The following is a 19452-nucleotide window of genomic DNA, read 5'->3' on the forward strand; positions in this document are numbered from 1 at the left end:
CTTTTTATTACTGAAATACCTTGAAATACCTGCCACATCTTCCTAAGTAGTCCCTTTATGAAATTCTTCACAATTAACAACTTTAGTGTATGCTCTATTTCCTGCTGGGACCTTCATTAAGATAGTGCCTTTATCTTTGTCAGCAATAATTACCTCCATAACATATACCAAAGCATTTATTTCCCCCGACTCAAAATCCTTGCATTGCACAAAGTTCAGGTTGACCGTCTTTCATAGATCTAATTGGTCCATTCTGTTTTTGGTCTCCCCTGTTGCCTTTTCAAGATGCTAGAATCTAAGACATTAGAAGCAGAATTCACCTTTACCAGCCCCTGTGGAAGCAGACACCTCTGAGGAAGAGAAGATTTGGAGACATTGGAAAGGCTCACCTTGGCAGACCAGGAAGCAGGCTGTCCCTTCCCTGTCAAGGAACAGTTGCTCCACACATACTGAAACAGACTTCTGACCTATTGTTTCTCTCTTTGAAGACTGTCACTGGCCTGTAAGCCTACCTGTCTTACCAAAGGATATGAGGCCAGCCAGAAAACTGACCTTTCCCTGCTTACTTAACAAGATAAAATTTATTTATGCTGAAGAATATAACAAGTCACCAACCACTAGCTTGTCAAAGAGAATCATTCCAGAACAGCCAACCCATCTACTGAAACTGTGATCTCAATATTAAAACCCCATCAACATTCAGGGTTTGGTGCCCCAGTCACCTGCTCCGCAGATTAAATTCACTTCTCTATGGCCAAGCCAAGCAGGCATGTTGACTCTGATTTAGCAGCGGTAAGGACAACGTGCAAAGGAGTTGGGGGATGGGAGAGGGGATGGGATTCACCAAAATTAAGTCCTGAAGGTTCTATAAGTCACATGGAAAAGTCAAAGAATCACACAGAAAAGATCTGAACTGCAGAGTATCAAGTCATATAGGAATGTGCTATTCCGGCAGGACAGGATATACCAATCCCTGATAAAGAGGTGGCCTTTCTCCCACCTATAAAAGAAACACACTCCACATACTGCTGTAGAACAGAGCTGTCTTGGCAATACCAAGCCCCATCAGTCCCATAGAAACTAGCAACAGTTGCCTCTTGAGAGCCCTGCCTCCTATCTATATTCTTCTTTCTGGTGGATCCCTCCTGGCTGGGGGCTGCTGAGGCAACAGGAAGACCTGGACACATTCCTAGAGCCCCAAACCAACCTTTCCTTCCTTGGCTGACAACATAAAAAGTGTTAAAGTTGGCATGTGCATAAATGTCGTCACCCTGACATAGCCTGCCGAAGAGAATTCAAGCTGACACTCTACCCAGACCTTCACTCTACCACCCCCACCAATCCAAGAGACTCTCCTAGTCCATGGTTCCGAGGCTTGTGATGCCAAAGAAAAAATGGGCAGAGAAGGACTAGACCTGAGAGAGTTGGAAGGAGAAAAAAGAAAGAGATAGGTCTAACAAACGCAAGTGATGGTGGCTGACTCCCTTATTAGAGCAAGCTCTGAATAAACAGCCTTTACTTGTTCTTATTTGGGTGCTTTTCACTTATGTCCACAAGGTGGAGCAAAACTCTCCAATCCTTAAGAGTGTGCTGAGCACAGTGACTTAAATTTATTCTAAGAGCACATTGCTTGAAGGGGGAATGGAAAGTCACTTTACGGTGTAGCATTTGACAAACATTGCCTCAGCCAAGTGATCAAGGTCAACATTAACAGTGATAAGTCAAGTTGATAGTATGTACCCTTGATATGTGATGAAATAAATGTCAATTTACCTGCTGTGGTCTTCCTCCCTGAAACCCATAATCCTAGAAAAATCATGAGAAAATTAGGACAAGTTTCAACTAATGGACAGTCTACAAAACATCCAATCAGTACTCCTACAAAACTGTCATCAAAAACAAGAAAAGTATAAAAAACTGTCACAGCCAACGGGAGTCTGAGGTGATGTGACCACTAAATACAATATGGCCTCCTGGATGGAATCCTGGAACCCTCCTGGCTGGGGGCTGCTGAGGCAACAGGAAGGCCTGGAAACATTCCTAGAGCCCCAAATGTTAAAGAACATTCAGCAAAAACTAAGGAAATCTGAATAAATTATGGACTTCAGTTAATAATAATGTATCAATATTGGTTCATTAATTATAACAAATGTAAAATGTACCATACTGTTACCAGCTGAGAACACTGTTGTTTTTCTCAGGATCCTATCCCAGCAGACAAGAGCAGGGAGCAACCAGGAAAGCTCTTTTAAGGACTGAAAAGAGAAAGCTCCCATTATTCAGGAGGGGCTCCATGGGAAGATGCCCTGAGGGCTGTAGGGTCTGGCCTTTATATTGTCTCTTGAGAAGTACCACCCTCCCCTGACCAAGTAGAGACCTGAACTGATGACATCACAACCCACTTTTGATTGGCTGAAAGTACAATGCTTCATTTGCACAGGGCATAACCAGTCAGCTCGCATAGGGTATAACCAATCAGAGCTGAGGTCTATCTAACTAAGTGCATTTTTTAAGTGGCTGAGTGTGACTGGAGTTTATTGAAAGGTAAACAAGGGTCTTGAAACTTCCAAGGGTCCTGAAGCTTCTTGAAACTTCCAAGGGCCTTGAAACTTACAGGGGCCCTGAACTCTATCTGCCTGCCTGTTATCTGCCTCCATACTAATGAAAGATATTAATAACAAGGGAAACTGACTGAGGTATATGGGAACTCTCTATACAAACTTGGTGATTTTCTGTAAATCTCAAAGTGTTCTACAAAATATAGTTTATAGTAAAAAGAAAAGAAAGAGGAATATGAATACTTATGGCAAAATGTTAACAAATAATGTTTAAATATGGGCAGTGGGTCAACCCATTATATTATTTTCCATCCTTTTCTATATAGGTAGAATATATCACAGAATTTTTTCAATTTCAAAAAAAAAATCCTTCACAGTTAACTCCGACTTAACCCCAACAGACTCTCCCATTTCTCCCTTTTCCCCCTCCCTTCAGCCACATTTGCAGTGTTCTGAAGGTACAAGCTGTACGAGTTTGTTAATGCATTTCGGTTAGCCTCGGGGTTCCAAGAGCAAGGTCGAACTGAATAACTACCACCATGAATTTAAAGCTTTCTCTCATCCCTTTGCTTGGTTTTTGTTTGCTCCTTTGTGCTCTACACATTTTACTTCAACTTTACTTAGAGTTGACTGTGTACCTGTGTTTTTTCCCCTCTATGCACCTAAATACCTTGAAGTCAGGCACCACACCTTGGTCATCTTTCTACTCCTCCACACCTGCATCATGTACTGTGATTGGCTGATGCTATGACTCAATTAGTGAATTAGGTGATGGTTAAGAGACTAGAGGTTCAACATAAAAAATCATTTTCTTCAGTACAACAAATCAGCAAGAGTAAGATCGAGGAATAGATTAGTGAATTTGGCTTTGAAATTACCCATGAGATTAGGCAGTGCCAGGAAAATTATGAGAATGGACAATAGAGTACCAAGATTTAAGGAGTAAATGTAAGAAATAGCTAACAGAAGGCTTATTCATTTTGACCAGGAATGGAGTTCCTATTGCTACTGTTGTAAATATCTCCTCGAAATCAAGGGGAAATGGAAAATATACAGAGGACAAAATATTTAACTATGAAGAAGGAGAACAAATGCATTAAAAAGAAAACTACTAGTCTAGAAAGAGACTCAAGAGAAAAAGCACTCAAGTCAGGCACTGAGAATTATAAAACAAGGTCAGTATTACAGTAGTAACAGAAATTGTCCCCTAGACAATGACTTGCACAGGCTGCCTGACCAAAGCCACTCTTTAATGTCCTTAAAAATGGGAACCAGTGAGAAGGTATGATGGGATAGTGGTCCTGAGCACCAGGAGCCAGAAGTGACAATAGTGTAGCTCCACTCACAGGCAAGGGTGGAGATTAACATCTGTCACTTGGAGTAGCACAGGAGCTCTGCTGGAGCCTGTGGGCTCAGAATTGCTGCTACTTAATCATACCAACATATCCTTCGTCCTACACCTCCAAACCAATATAGCCTGAGAAATCCAGGTTTATTGGAGTTATTTTGTGATCAGTAACAGAAAAGGGAGTACAAATCATAGAAACCCACAAATAGCAAATTTTGTAATACTTTATCACATTGTGAGTGGTTTGATTTACTAACACCCATCTTATTTCTAAAAGTAACATCTGATACATTAATTTGTTATTGATTTAAGAATTTTACCATTCCATTTTGGATAATTTGCTACATCCTGTGGTAAGAAAACTAGGAAAGGGCATCTTGAGCATACAACATTAGGCTGCAAGAAGCAATAGTTACTTGTTCTCCAGTGCCTCCAAAGAAAGAGGACTGAAAGCACTGTGCCAAGACTAAAAGAGCAGTTTGCATTTAAATGCAAGGTGAAAATAATGTCATTTCATAAATACAGTTGGGATTTTGGACTAGGAAGAATCTAGGAGGATATGTGTACTTTATCCAAACTATGTAAAATCTGCAGTAAATAAATTGTTTTGACACTGTCCAGCTGCTACTTTTCAATCTTCTGGTTGGCTAGTCAATGACAAAAAGCGATTTCTATAAAGCTAAGTTTCAATAGCATTCACATATCAATAGCATATTTTTTGTGAAATACAACATTTTATCAAGATAATAAATGATTACAACAAAGGCATGTAATCCACTAATAACATACTATCTTAATGTCTAAATATTTTTGTATCTTCTTTTGTTTCTGCAGGTGTTACAAGCAGAAGAAATTGGTTAAAAAGGACTTTATGTTTTACTTCCAAGTCATGTTTATTTCTAGAAAATGAGCTGGACGTGAAACAATGGATGGTCATAATGTTTAAGACACCGGAGGGAAAAGTTCTCGCCTAGAGTGACCACTGTTACATGATTCGTTTCTCTGGCTAGCACCAGCCTGCCCATCACTACACTTTACTAATATCATTTAAGTGTTCCCTTTGGGCCAAGCAATAATACATCTTTGCTTTCTCTTAGCAGGTAGACAGTTTTCATGCAAGCTTTGAATTTAGCTCCCCTCCAGCTGGAATATAACATGTTGTTTGTCCTTTTATAACTATCTTACTGCTCTTCTCCATCACAACCTAACAGTTAAAACTAAAAATGCTTATTTTAAAAAATTATATATATAGCTCCTTTAAAATGTGCCAGATATTGTTACATTATTTTCTGTAGGCAAGAAAAAAAAGGTTTGTAAAAACCTAACATTTTAGGAAAACTTTTATAGCCAGAACTAATGAACGCCCATACTTTGCTCAAACTTCAAATATAAATTATACTGTGTTGTCAATACTTCTGTATTTTGCCTCCAAAAACCTGATTGTTCAAATAATAGTAAAGAAAGAAAAAGTTTATTATTAGGACAATGACTGTCTCCAACTGATGAGATTTGCTATAAGATTTTTTAATATTACATTTTCAGACTTTTATTGAATGATAGTGCATATACAACTTCCAGTTTAGAGAAAAGACAATTACAAGAAGTTTATAACATTTAAAAACTGTAATTTAGCCCCTCACACTTCATCTTACAAATGTTAAAGTGCTATTTAAAACACTCCCTTTGCTAAAAGAGCCAAAAATATTTTTAAAAAATTCCTCTCTAAACCATAATGTCAACTACTCTGAGCCAGACTGAGAAAAGTATAATTTGTTTTAAGTAAACGATATTAGTGGTAGAGGATAGGAATTCCCCTCCCCCTACAGCAAAGCCAGATAGAAAAATACAATCCAGATCACTCCAGTTCTTACTATGTGACACTATAGGAATCTAAATTATGTCAGAGAAAGGACACCAATTGAGTCAAGTGGGTATAATAAACTGCAAATTACCCAAGAGCATTATTTTATCCTTTCTATTAGTAGTGGTCAATAAACAGCACCTATCAAAGAAATGGAAAAGATCAATTTTATAGGGAAGTAAATTTCATTATCTCATTCCCACGAGAAAGGGACTAGAAACTGGAAAAGCTTAAGAGAGGGAAGAACTATACGCATTCCACTACTACCTACTGCTAATCAACTAATGCTTTAGAATGGGATTACAACTGACTGCAAAATGAAACAAAAACACCTCTAATTCTAGATCACACATAAATCCAGACCCAAACTGCTTATTTTCAAAAACCTCTTTTTTTTTTAAGACTTTACCTCAGAGTGTTTCTGTACTATTTTAAATTGTTAAGCAACAAATAGTACTTGCTCACTGACCTAAGAGATTCCTTGTACTCCTCTTCAGGCTTGCTCCAAATTTCAGAAAGACTGACATGTAACCAAGGCCCTGTATTAGATCCTGAGTATACTAAGGAAATAGTCCCTTCTGAAAGTCTCTACTTAAGAACAAAGTTGAATTTTCACAGAATATGGACAGTAGGCTTATAACTAGCACACTTTCAGTTTCCTAAAATTCAGAGGGGAAAATATGCTCTCTCAGATAAATGTTACCTTGTTTTACTGAGAGATTTAATAAATGCAATTAAATAGTGACTCCGCTGGCCGCAACCCTAGCTAGTACTGCTAGAGCTAACTGGCCTGTCAGTGTCTGATGTAGGACAGCAGGTCAGGCAGAAACGCCTGCTATACTGGAATGACTGATAACAGTAACGCATGAGCAACTGTCTTGCTCCATTGTAACATCAAAAGTGAATTTCATGACATATTCTCTCTCTTCTGGGAAACTAAAAGCTCTTTATAGAAATATTTACAATGACATTGCAAATGCAGTAAGAATGTTGGGAGATATTATTTCATGTTTACAACAGACATTCAGTAGTGTGGTTACAAACAACCTGGTAACTCATTATCCTGGTTAGTGCTGTTGGCAGCCGTGCTCAGAAAATAGCGCCCCATGCAGGGCAGCCGGAAGGCCCCGAACTTCCTAATGACAAATCATCCCACACCACTAAACTACATGCTAATTGCAATCCCGAGCTGGGACAAACTGGGGAAAGATCTTGATAGAGAGGAGGAGGAGGGTAGCCTGAGGGGAGGCACCAGGCCCCTCTGGAAACTGATTAGAGCTTGTCTGCAAGATGAGAGATGTGAAAAGGTAATAAAAGAAGGTCAGAGAGCATTGACAGATATCCAAGAGAGCATGTCAGAAACGGAACGGGAAACAGAGAGCGCGCGCGGCCGAAAAAAGGCCACAAAAACGAAGGTAAAGAAACCTCAGAGTGAGGGAGAAAGCCCGCCTAGGGCAAAAGCGAAAGAGCCCCGAGAAGCGAGTGACAATCGCCTCGGAGAAAATAGTAAATACCCCTGGAAAGAGTTGAGGGACCTCCAACTCTCCAATAGGGAATCTGAGGAGGAATTAACGTCCGCAGAGGAAGGGGAAGAAAATAAAACCGCAGAGTGTAGAAGTAAGGGAACCAGCAAAGTTGAAAAGCGGACCAAGGAAAAAATGAAAGCAGGGTGTCCCCCGACGCCCTTTGCCCCGCCACCTTACGTGAGTGGCGCACTCTCCTTTTGCCACCCAGATACTCTTCAGGCAATTAGACAAATGTTTCCTGTATTTGAGGATAACGGTGTACGCTCTCACCAGCCCCTGAGCCATAAACAAGTTAAGGAGTTAGCAGAATCCGTTCGGGCTTATGGAGTCAGTGCTAACTATACCATAGCACAAGTTGAGAGATTAACAGAGACAGCCATGACACCCGCAGACTGGCAATATGTAACTAAGGCATGCCTTTCTAGTATGGGGCAATACATAGAATGGAAGGCATTGTGGCATGATATCAGTATGACCCAGGCACGCGCAAACGTGGCCGAAGGACAGCCTGCGTGGTCATATGATACGCTGACGGGCCAAGGACAGTGGGTAGCCAACCAGACCGCCTTCCCCTTACAGGTATACGCACAAATAAACACGTGCGCTGCCAAGGCATGGAAAGCCCTCACCAACAAAGGAGAAGTATCAGGCAATTTGACAAAAATTATTCAGGGGCCGAGCGAGCCATTTTCTGACTTTGTCGCTCGTATGATGGAGGCCGCAGGCAGAATATTTGGAGATCAGGAACAAGCGATGCCCCTGGTAGAGCAATTAGTATTTGAACAATGTACCAAGGAATGCAGACAGGCGATAACACCCTGGAAACAGAAAGGGATACACGCTTGGTTGAAAGCCTGTAGAGAAATAGGAGGGCCACTCACCAACGCGGGCCTAGCCGCAGCCATATTACAGAGCCACAAACAAGCCAGGATCACTAACAGAAGTATTAAATGCTTTCACTAATCTGTCACGAGGCCTGTCCCAGTATCTTTCAGGAAACTGGTCCCAGGACTTTGATGGAGCACTAGAACTGCGGCGAGAAATAATCCACATCAACTCCACCCGTCTAGATATCTCCGTAGCAGAAGGACTCTCTTCCTGGTTCCTCAGAGCTCTCTCCCACGTCAAGGAGTGGGCGGGCATGGCTGGGATGGGCGTGTTCATGCTTGGAGGTCTCATGCTCCTACTCTGGTTGTTATGCAGACTCCGCAATCAACATAAGGACAAGGTGATCCTTGCTCAAGCCCTAATGGCGATAGACATTGGCGCCTCTCCCCAAGTGTGGCTCAATATGCTTAAGAAGGAAGCTCAGCTTTAGCTTGGGGTAGCTCTTGCACCCTGAGCCCATGTGGCACTGCACCAGGCCCGAGTACCTCAATGCTTAATCACAGCTTTCTTTAAGAAGCTCATGGTGCAAGAGGGTTGAGAAAAAGGGTCCAAACCCTTTGTACCAAGCGGTCCCAACGCCAGCCAGAGGATGCGAGGCAAAGCACTGCAAGAGGTCTTGGACCCCTCTGAGAGGCATGCCTGACTGCATAGGGGTAGATGCCCAGAACCCCTCTCCAAAAAGGGGGCATCAGGAAGTATGATGGAGGTCAGGCCTCTGTCTCCGCCTCTGCTGGCAAGTTCCGCCTTGAGCTTCTGTTAGACAAAAAAGGGGGAGATGTTGGCAGCCGTGCTCAGAAAATAGCGCCCCATGCAGGGCAGCCGGAAGGCCCCGAACTTCCTAATGACAAATCATCCCACACCACTAAACTACATGCTAATTGCGCCTTGGCATAAGGACCAATGAGACCCACCAAATGGTTATGCTAATAAGGCATATGGAGCCGCACCAACCAGGTCAGAGCATGAGAACTATATAAGCAAGCCTCTCCTTCCCCTCTGGGTCCTGCCCAACTCATTTGTTTCACAAAGAGCTGAAGAATAAAGCTTTCTGCAGAAGAATCCTGCTGTTGTTGCGTGCTGTTCTTGCCGGCGAGGACGGGGCGCGCGACATAGTGCAATTCTTAAATATTCTTTAGAAATAATATCTGAGATAAATGAGATGTATAATATATTTCAACCTGTCAGCTCACTGTGAGAGACAAAGCCTACGGAATACAAGCTTCCAGAGAAACAGCTACTACAATGCCCTGGATTTAAACAGTTTAAACAGTCTACAAAGCACTTTCTCATTCATTTTACCATCTCATAGGAAGTTCGACTCCAGTCAAGGGATCAGTTCCATCACCAGGCTGGAAAGTCAAAGGCAACTATCTCAACATACAATTATCCATAGGCTGCCCCAAGTTGTGCCTATTACAGTCTATTTAAGAAGTGTAAACACTCTTTAAGTTGTGTTATTTGTCCAATTGCATACTTTCTGTCAATCCCATTCCATCCCCACATCCAGACAATTACTGAGCTGACCCGATGCACCTGACCAGTCACACTTACACCAGACAATTCTTTCTTCCCCCTCGTTTTTTTTTTGCTCAGAATTTCTCCTTTAGTTCCTTTTCAGGGAATCATCTCCTGTGAATCCACAGTAACACCCTTTCCTCCATTGTCTTCCGACTCTTGCTCCAGTCACTTCAGAAGAGTCCTCCTCTTTCCCTGAGACTCAGTTGAGCCAAATAATAAGCTACCTTGAGTGCTATTAGCATCGCCCCTGTGAAACACGGAAGAGAAAAACCTCAGATGGTAAAGTGAAATAACAAAAGGACCACCAGTGCATCAATTTCGGAAAGGCTTAAAAACACCCAAAGTCACTCATACATTTCATTCATCTTTTCAGGTGTCTTCACCGTGCAGTTACCATATGATGGAAATACAAAGATGAAAAAGTCAGAATCCCTGTGCTCAGGCTCTTCTGAGAGGGAACAGTCCCCTCCAAAAGTCTACCAAGTCCTCCCCCAAATTCATAACTTAAGCTGCTTTCCCATCAACATTAATTTTTGAGTATGTTCACATGTATATGTTCCTTTAATAAGACAAATAATAATAGCAGGCATTTTGTTTTGAACGATTTTTATTCCACAAGCACAAAGCGAGTATCAGCTATATGGCTGTTTATATAGGATAGATACAGATTTTGTGGTCAAGCCCAGGGAGCCTAACAACCAATGATAAAGCAGGCAGCACAGTACCTGGCTGTGTAAGAACTCAATAAAGGTTAACTCCTCATCCCTCCCAAGTACCAATCCGCAGATTTACACTCAATCTCATTTTTAAGATGTCACTTCTACTATAATCCATGGAAGTATTAGTGAACATTAGAAGATGTTAATTGTTCAGCACAGAAAACAAGTGTAAAACAGGGAGGAATGTAACTGACATGAGACTGTATGTTCAAATGGTAACTGACAGGAATAGCACCTCTTCAATTTTACAGGCATGTGCCTCTCCAAATGAATGAATAGCAAACCAGTGTGTGAATCAATCAACTAATGAACACAATTCAGAGTCAATGAAATGGACTAGAACAATATATGGTTGCTAATATTATTTATATGCTATGCTCAAGGCTCAAAGGCTCATTTAGAGTTCAAAAAAAAACTATGTAATAGACATTATTGCCTCATCTTAGAAATTAGGAAAGTGTCTTACAACGTGATTTGTCCAAAATTACCCAACAGATGGCAAACTGGGATTTGAACTCAAATGTTGTAAATTCAATGCTCCTTTCATTTCATCAGAGATGGTATTTCTGTCAGTGGATATATAGTAGTTTAGGAGATAGAAATATTCCAGGAAAATTGGCACTAAAGCAAGTTTCTATAAGGCTAATACTATTCTCACTCTGGCTTCTCATATAAATTTAGAAATCATTTCTATAGTTAGCAGGGGGAATATGCAAATACATGAACTTAAAATTGTGCTAAAGTATTTTTAATCACTTCAGTTATGCTTCTGGGTGCTAAGTTCCATAATACCTAACAATATTGTTCTGAAAAACAACCCAACCAAATCTTTCTTCTGTTTTACCCTATCCCTCCCTATTTATAAGTACTTTCTCCATGTTGGTAGAATCCCAAACTCCATCCTTACGGATGGTACAAGATACTTAAGTCTGCAAATTCCAATGTTTGAAGTTTCAGGTTATGTTAACAGAAATGGCTCCCAATGCAATCAATCACCCCTCATCCCTCTAAGTTCCAAGTTTTCACTCTAAACATTCTTCATATTAAATTTACTTCATAAGATGGATCAGAAAGCTAGACTTCCTTACATATTCTACCTCTAAAGAATGAATCAAAATGTATTAATATTTTGGAACATCAGTAAATATTTCAGGGCAATCTTTGTACTTGGAGTCAGTAAACACAATTCACAATCTTATAAGCAATGACTGCATGATAGATTTCAAAATTATTTTCCTAAAGGAGAGTGTGGTATGAAAGTCACTACAACCAACTGACAATTTTTCATTCATTCAATAAATACATGCAAGCCCACATTAGACCCAAACAGTCACCATTTGAGATCCTAGAAACACACAGGAAGACAAAACAAGGCCCTTACTATCATGGAGTTTACAGGTACGCGGAAGACAGCTATGAGAATGCAATAAATAAGCAAATGAGAACTATATCTGACAGTGCTAAGTGGTATGCAGAGAATTCAAGTCTGGTGATATTATTGTAACTGCTGGTCATTTTAACTTGGGTCATCAGGGACCTTCTCAGAAGGAGTGAATTTAAGCAATATGTGAACAGTAAAAAGACTAAACAATCAAGTATGAAAGCATTCCAGTTGGAGGGCACAGCTAGTACAAAAGCCAATAAGGCAGGAACAAGCAAGGAACGTTTAACAATGAGAAAGAATCACACTATGTCTGGAGGGTAGTGACCTCAAGAAAGAGTGGTGGGTGTTCAGATAGGAGAGGTAGGAAGGGGTCAGATGATCTGACTTTGTAAGCCAGGATAGTATATTTGGATTTCTTTTTCAGTGAGATGAAAAACCACTGAAGGAAGCTACATGAAATCTGGAGATATAATCACTAAGAATTAGAGACCAAACTGGAAAAAACATATATTCATGAAGTATTTGTTAGGTTCTGCACTCTTCACTCAATAAAATTTATCCGAAGACACTAAAACAGAATCCTAGAGCTAGAATCTTAAGGGATATAAAGTTATTCATTGTACAAGCACAGAAACTGAAGGCTTAAGAAAAAAGCATCATTCAGATTGCTTCATTAATGGCTGAGCAAAATGTCTCCAAAAATAAGTAAGAGCAACTAAGATGGTATGGAATATAACCTAAACTCAAAGCTGACATTCATCGGAAAATTGTCCTTTTATGAATTCATAAACTGAACCACCATGAATTAGATGCATATGACCCATTATACAATTTCTTAACTTTTTGTGACAGCCTCTGACCTTGATCTAAAACTGGAAACTTACATGAGATACATGCCCAGTAATGTTTTTAATCAATTTCATTGCTCCAATCCCAACTCACTGGGTACAATACAACTTGGAGATTCATTCATCCAGTGAATGGTAAGGAACTTATACTGGAAAATGAAGAACATGAGTCTAGTAGAAGCTGTAAAATGTATATACAGAAAGAAAGACACATAGACACAAACACTGATACAATACATACACACACACAATGCAGAGTAAAAACTGCCAACATGCCTCACTGTGAAAGTTAGAGGACATGCCACTTTCAGCTGAAAGGATCAGAAAGCAGCGTGCAAGCTGGTCCTTGAATGATGGGTGGGATTTACAGATAGGGAGAACATTTTAGACAAAAAGCACAGCAGGGCCAAACGACCTAGGTAAACTGTAACCAGAAATTACAGTGTTAATCAAATTTAGAGAAACTATTTCCCATATGAAAATACTCAAAACTGAGCTACACCTGAAGTTATGTATTTCAACTCAGTAATGTAAGAGTTTTGCATCCATTATTTACCAACTTAATTAACAAGAAAAGAAGTTTTATAGTACAAACATCCTTAAGCCCAGCTCAGACTATTAGATTTGTTTTCTGAAAAGAATGAAATAGGATTTCAAAGACCTTGGAAAACTTGCTTTTCAGGAAACAATGAACTGGAAAATCACTTAAGCTGCTTGGTGCAAAAATAACAAAGGTGCACATTAAAAAAAAAGATGTCATGAAAAGTGTTTTAAAATCAGCATCCAAAGCCTCAGAACACAGCGTAGATGAGAAAGTGCCATCAACATCACAGTATAAAGTAAATCATAGTGCTATTTTTTTGAAAAACTATTTTACTGGGTTTTTTTATAATATACTGCATGACTGCTCCTATCTATTTTCTGCCCTTTGAGAAAAGTGTTGTTTTAGAATATTAATTCACTTGAAAACTGACAATAATGTAATTTGGGGTTTTGCTTAATCTGTTACAAGTTCATTCTATTTCCAGCAAGTCATAGAACTATTTTCAACTCAAGGGCAGAGCATAAAAATCTGTCATCAAAGCTAACTAGTGTGTGCAGTTCCTAATGTTTGTTCTTTCCTGGTCTTTCTTAAATTCATTTTTCATTACAAGACTGGGTTGTCTATATGAAGTTTTCTCTGTGTGGTCTCTCAATAATGTGAAATTCTTTGAACTTTAGCCCTAAATGGCACAGGCTCAATGTAATGAAGGTCAAGCCAATCCAGATGGTGAGAGGAGGGAATAGAACAATGAAACTGAGGCACGCCACAAGAAGAACCTTAGAGGCATTTTTACTTGGAAAACAATACACGATACAAGAGCTGCAAAGTTATTGCTGTTTATTAAAGTCCTTTTCTTTTACTGTCTTAAATTCCACGATTTACAGTTCTCTGAATCTGACCTCCACACCACATCACTGTATCTTCATTTGGGAGGCCCACCCTTTGCATCCCCAACTCAGAGCCATGGAACTCTCCTCCTCCTCCTCCCAGACTCAGCTCAAGAGCAGCTCCCATCGCCTTGCCCTGCTCCACTCCGCATTACAGGAAGTCGTGCCCATGTTATAAACCCCTTCTTTCACCTGAGTTTTACAAACTTGCATACCTGTCCCATCAGTGCACCTACCACAGTGCCCCTGTGCTTAGGAGGCATTCTAGAAATTTAAAAAACAAATCCAGTTAAACACATTTACCAAAAACATGATCAAATGAGGTTAGACATACTGTCAGAGCTACTGAGAAAAACATGTCAGGTAGATATCCAAACAAATCCAGAACATTTTTACCACAGTCTTACGAGTGCAGAGCTGGGCCTGTGTCACAGAAACCCTGGCTCCTGGCTGCCTCACAGGGATGGTGTCCTCAAGACTCACTGAGGAAAGAGACCTGTGTCACCCATAGCTACCTAAAAGCAGCTCTAGACTCAGTGAACACTCACCTACAGCATCGCAGGGAGAGCAAGTACCACAGGGCTTAGGAACAGCAGAATCAGTCCCATCAGAACCCACTCAGATCCCCCTGTAAGGACAAGTACCACCATGGGTGGTGCAATGTCTCCCTTTCCCTCTAGCTTCTCACAGAAACAGCAGAGGGAGAGTTACTCTCTGTGCGCCTCTCCTTTTACCTTCCTTTATGACTGAAATGTGCAGAAAAACACACTGAAAACAGAAGTCCAGCATAACTGGGGAAAACAGTCTCAGGCTCCCTCTCTCATGTATCCAAAGAGGTTCAGCCCAGATGGCTTGTCCTTCTTCATATTCTGTCTTATAAGCCCAAATGAGAAATGCGGCCATAGAAATTAACAAAGGTATTTGTGAGACGTGGTAGGTTTAAAGTCGCTGGGAGAAGATCTCTTTTCTTCCTTAAAGCCTACACTTTTCCAGTAGGTATTTTGCTTCTTCCCTGTTGTGTATAAAGCACTACATGGCATTCATGGGCACATGCTCACATATACATACACAGATGATTATTTACCCTATTCTAAGAAAATGTGGTATATAAATGTGTGTTCTGACACCGAAAATTGAATTGTGTATCAAATGTGAAACATTCACACTTTTCAAAATCCTACAACGAATTTTTTTGGGAGAAAAAATCAAACCCACTTACCAATAAATATTGGTTTCCCTTACCTCATATATTCAAACTTCTTAAAATTATAGGCCTTTGGGACTAGAAGGTATCTTAGAGATAAATTTATTTAAAGCAAAGAAGACAGTATTGTGACAAGCAGCCGCTCTAAAAGATGAAAAGCCAGAAAGCCATTGTGTCTGGGATGACTGAATTCCAAGGGCTGAGCCGCGCCTATTGAAATGTTTAAGATGATTCTAGAGTGAGAAATCCCATCTGCCTCCCAGGGATACCATGCCAATACTATGAAACATACGCATATAGGACCATGAATTCTGGTTAATCAAGATGTCTGAGGTTTAGTATTTAAAAGCACACGTATCTAACAAAATGAGTACATTACCTCAAGTGACCTAAAATTGTTTTAGTGCAGTTAACAACACACAGGAAAATGTATTTCCAGACCTGGACTCCCAGATTATGTAAATCACAGTAGGCAGAATACATTACATATACATATGCATAGATATTCAGGACTATTATGATTTCCCAAAGTACTGTGAAATTAAAAATTAAAAAAAGACCCATCAATTTGAGTCACAACACTATTTCTAGACTTCAAGAAGGATTGGTAACCCTTCCTGCAAAATAAACTTTGGGTTTCTAAATGGTCTCTGGAGTGTTACTGTTGATGTGGGTTTTTCTTTGTGGTTACATTTTAACGATTCAGTTGACTGGCAGCCAGTTTATTAAGATCCTGTTTTAATTACCTTCTGCACTTAGGACTGTGGCTATGCGACACGCCGGGCTCACTTCACCGCATGTGGAGCTTTAGCTAAAATTCTGGACATGAATAGTCACCAGAGCCGAGTTATGCAGGCAGGGAGGGAGGGGCGAGTGAGAAGCGTAGAGATCAGTTAAAACCGTGATCAATTCCAGACTTCCGTCCCTCCCTGCGTCCCCGGACAGCCCGTTTCGTGGCCTGACACGTCATCCCCACCCTTAACAGCGCTCTGGGGAGACCCTCTCCCCGAGTCAGAGCAGCGCCGCCCCCCGCGAGACCCGGGGGCCCGGATCGCGGCCCCGGAGGCCGCCGCCGCTCGGCTCCCGGGGGCTTCAGCGCTGGGCACCGGGCAGCAGCCCCGGGGGCGCCCGAGTGGGGGGAACGCGGCCCATCCGTCCGGCTGAGCTGCGGGCGCTCGGCCCCGGCGGACGGTGCGAGAAGGACCCGGCTCACTCGGGGAGCCCTCGGACTTGGCACACACGCGAGGGCGTCCGCGTGAGCTCCGCGGCTCCCGACGCCCGCGCTCCCCCGGCGCCGGCGGGCGGGGACCCGGCAGGGCGCCCGGGAGGCTCCGGCTGTCCCGCGGCGAGCGCGCGGCGCGACCCCACCTCCGGGGTCCGCGGGGCCAGGAAGCCATACACGCCCGCCGGCCACCCGAGGCGCCGCGTGCCCGGCGCGTCTGCGCGCCCCCGAGCGCGCTCCCGCCTGCTGCGGTGCCGGGCGAGTTACACTAACTTTCCGGGGCGGGGGAGGGGCGAGCGCTGCGGGCCCCGCCGCAGCGGCCTTACCTGCGCTCAAGTTGTCGTTGATCTTCAAGGGCACCCGCAGAATGTAGACCAGGAAGAGCACGACGAAGAACCACACGGTCCAGAGGTAAGTCCAGGACCACACGATGCAGGACTTGAGCTGCTCCAGAAAGCCCGTGCCCGCTTCAGCCATTTTCCGCGCTGCTCTCTGCTGCCGCGGCGCTCGGTGTCTGCCGGGATGATTCACCGGCCCCGAGGCGCCGCCGCGGCCCGGGCGCCCGCGGAGCCCGCCGCCCGCCGGACACGGGCGCGGCGGGAAGTGGCGGGGCCGCGGGCGCGCTGCCTACCCTCGCCCCGCTGCTCTGCTAACTCGGGAGGCACCTACCGTGGCTCCCGGCGGGGTCACGTGGCGCTGCTCCCTTGCCTTCTACTGCCATTTATATTTATTACGCTGATGCCGCGGCTGACCGGCCACGCGGCGCGCTGAGGGACACCTTTGCCATTGTACCGATAACTCACATAAGTGCGGGTTTACTGACATGCCGGACACTGTGGCAAGGTCTGTATAATCTCAATTACTTCAACATTCCCCATTATACAGCTAGGAAAACTGAGGCCCGAAGTGATTGATTGCATAGTTCACTTGCAGCTCCAGCCAAAATTCGGTTGCAGTATGGTGGGTGCCAGGCCCCAAAGTCTTAAACCGCACACTTGACTCCTTCCTCTCAGAATTCAAACTCAGGGATAAAGAAACCAAGGGAAACGAGAAAAAGATAGATGTGCCCCTGTCGCTGGTTGGTAGTCCTGAAAATAAATCACCGTATTAAGGAAGATTTGGGTTGCACACCGTTTACCTTCGTTTTGTCTATTTTGAAGCAGCACAGGGGTTTCCAAAGAAATCTTGCCAAGAAGAATATTTATCCTCCAATTTTGTGGGGGGGCGATGACAGTTTAAACAACTCTCAGCCTTTTCCTAATATAAACAATTCTCTAGGATAATTTTGGCTTGTTCTGAAACGGCTACTTTAAACCAGAAGTATATACGTTTTTGTGTGTGCTGAATAAAATGTTGCCTTTACCCAATGAAATTTGAAAGTCTGTTTCTGCCCGTAAGTAATTCACTTTCTATGTATTGGACGGTAGTGAAGCAACTGAGGTCATCCAATCCACAGCTGAGGCATTTCTGCATTTAGCAGAATATTTGATTATAAATTTTGACTTGCTTCCTTGTAGTTTCCTCCATAATAAAACAAAGCTTGCTACAAGGAAATAGCAAGGAAATAGCAACAACCTAAGTAGGACATCCTTATGGCATAAATAACAGAACTACTCTTACTATTTATTCACTAATTCCAACCTCACTCTCAGCTGCTGGGTTCTCCATACATTACAGCAGAGACACACAAAGCAAGATAAAAGAAATTGACACACACACTTTTTACAGCGATTTATCACAGCACACTACCAAACAGTTTTTGTATCTAACAATGATGCCTGGATTCTCAGAAGAATAAAACAACATGAATATGTGGATCATCTATTATATGTACTGATTAAGTAACCCACCAGATTCTCTGCATTAGGATTACCTACATCATTTCAATGAACATCCTGGGGCCTGGCTTTTTGCTGTCAGTGAACCTCAAAGAACAGACATAAATATGACTCAGTTGAGTCATAATTTTCTGATTGTCAACTAGGCACTCCTAGAGGATCATCCCTGTCTTTTTCTTCATTGCCTGTCCCTGGTGTGCAGCCAGGCGTGGGGGATGGGCGGCAGGGCAGGGTGGGGGCTGGAGTCATGTCTGTGTGCTTGGATGCAAAAGTGAGAGAGCATCTCTTGGGCTGCTTCAGTATGGCTGAACTGCAGGTTCTATGTGGAGTGGTGTTGAGAGAGAGAGAAAGCTAAAGTGGATCTTATTTAGAAGCGCCTTGTAGAAACACAGAGATGTTCAGTTCTTCGTGATTGCTCACACTAATCCAAATGACAAATCCAGAAATTGATGTAAGGGGGGATTAAAGAAATATTAGGGCGGTAGAACTGATAAGCCTTGGTGACTGAGAAGAATGGCAGTGTGAAGATAAAGGGTAAAGGGTGGCTCTTGAGTGGGAGGGACCATTCATGAAATAGCAACAACCCAGGCATGTCTGGCTAACTTTTGACCATTTACCAATGGAATGGCCCACAGGTACCCCAAGCTCATCACAGCCAAAAATGAACTCATTACTTCCTCACCTTCAACTGCCCCTCCTTCTGCAGTTACAAGGGAATGAGCCCCACCCTTCCAGCTCCCTAATTCAGAAATCTGAGGATCATCCCAACCAGATTCTTCCCTCACTCACCTCCTTTCCTGTCTCTACATTCAACTGGGTATCAAAACTTTTAAGGTGTGTCCCAGATCTGTCACTTTTCTCTGTTCCCCTGTAACAGACAGCCTTTAGTCTCTTATCACCTGGTCATCGCTCAGAGAACAAGGGTGTGGGCTCCCTGTCCCCAGCTTCCCCACAACTGATTCTACCACCCCACCCCAACCATGCCTCATCCCCCCTCATTCCACCTTCTTCCACCCTTCTCTGCCAGTTACCTTTAAAAGCACAAATCTGGTAACTCACTTCCTGCTAACAATTATTTAAGTACCTATTCCCTCCACTCCTCCTCCA

General features: G+C 42.6%; 1 protein-coding gene and 1 long non-coding RNA gene across 8 annotated transcripts in view; one reads left to right on the plus strand and one right to left on the minus strand.

Annotated features, from left to right (window-relative positions):
• The window catches only part of ST7 (suppression of tumorigenicity 7), a 250044-nt gene extending 232098 nt beyond the window's left edge, over window positions 1–17946 (minus strand). Inside the window, exon 1 of one of the 7 annotated variants that reach the window (XR_012132173.1) lies at window positions 16834–17944. Coding sequence is in view for 4 of the 7 variants with exons in the window: in XM_037023506.2 (XP_036879401.1) it covers window positions 16834–16984 (151 nt within the window). In the remaining 3 variants the exon portion in view is untranslated. Of the gene's footprint in view, window positions 1–16833 lie in introns of all 7 variants that reach the window. The other 6 variants (XR_012132172.1, XR_012132174.1, XM_037023506.2 and 3 more) reach the window with 6 other exon arrangements.
• Window positions 16818–19452, plus strand: part of LOC140849871 (uncharacterized) — a 44127-nt gene continuing 41492 nt past the window's right edge. The window contains exon 1 of the long non-coding RNA XR_012132175.1: window positions 16818–16918. This is a non-coding gene — a long non-coding RNA (uncharacterized lncRNA). The remainder of the gene's footprint in view (window positions 16919–19452) is intronic.

This window comes from Manis javanica, chromosome 6 (genome assembly GCF_040802235.1).
Source record: "Manis javanica isolate MJ-LG chromosome 6, MJ_LKY, whole genome shotgun sequence".
Lineage (NCBI taxonomy): Eukaryota > Metazoa > Chordata > Mammalia > Pholidota > Manidae > Manis > Manis javanica.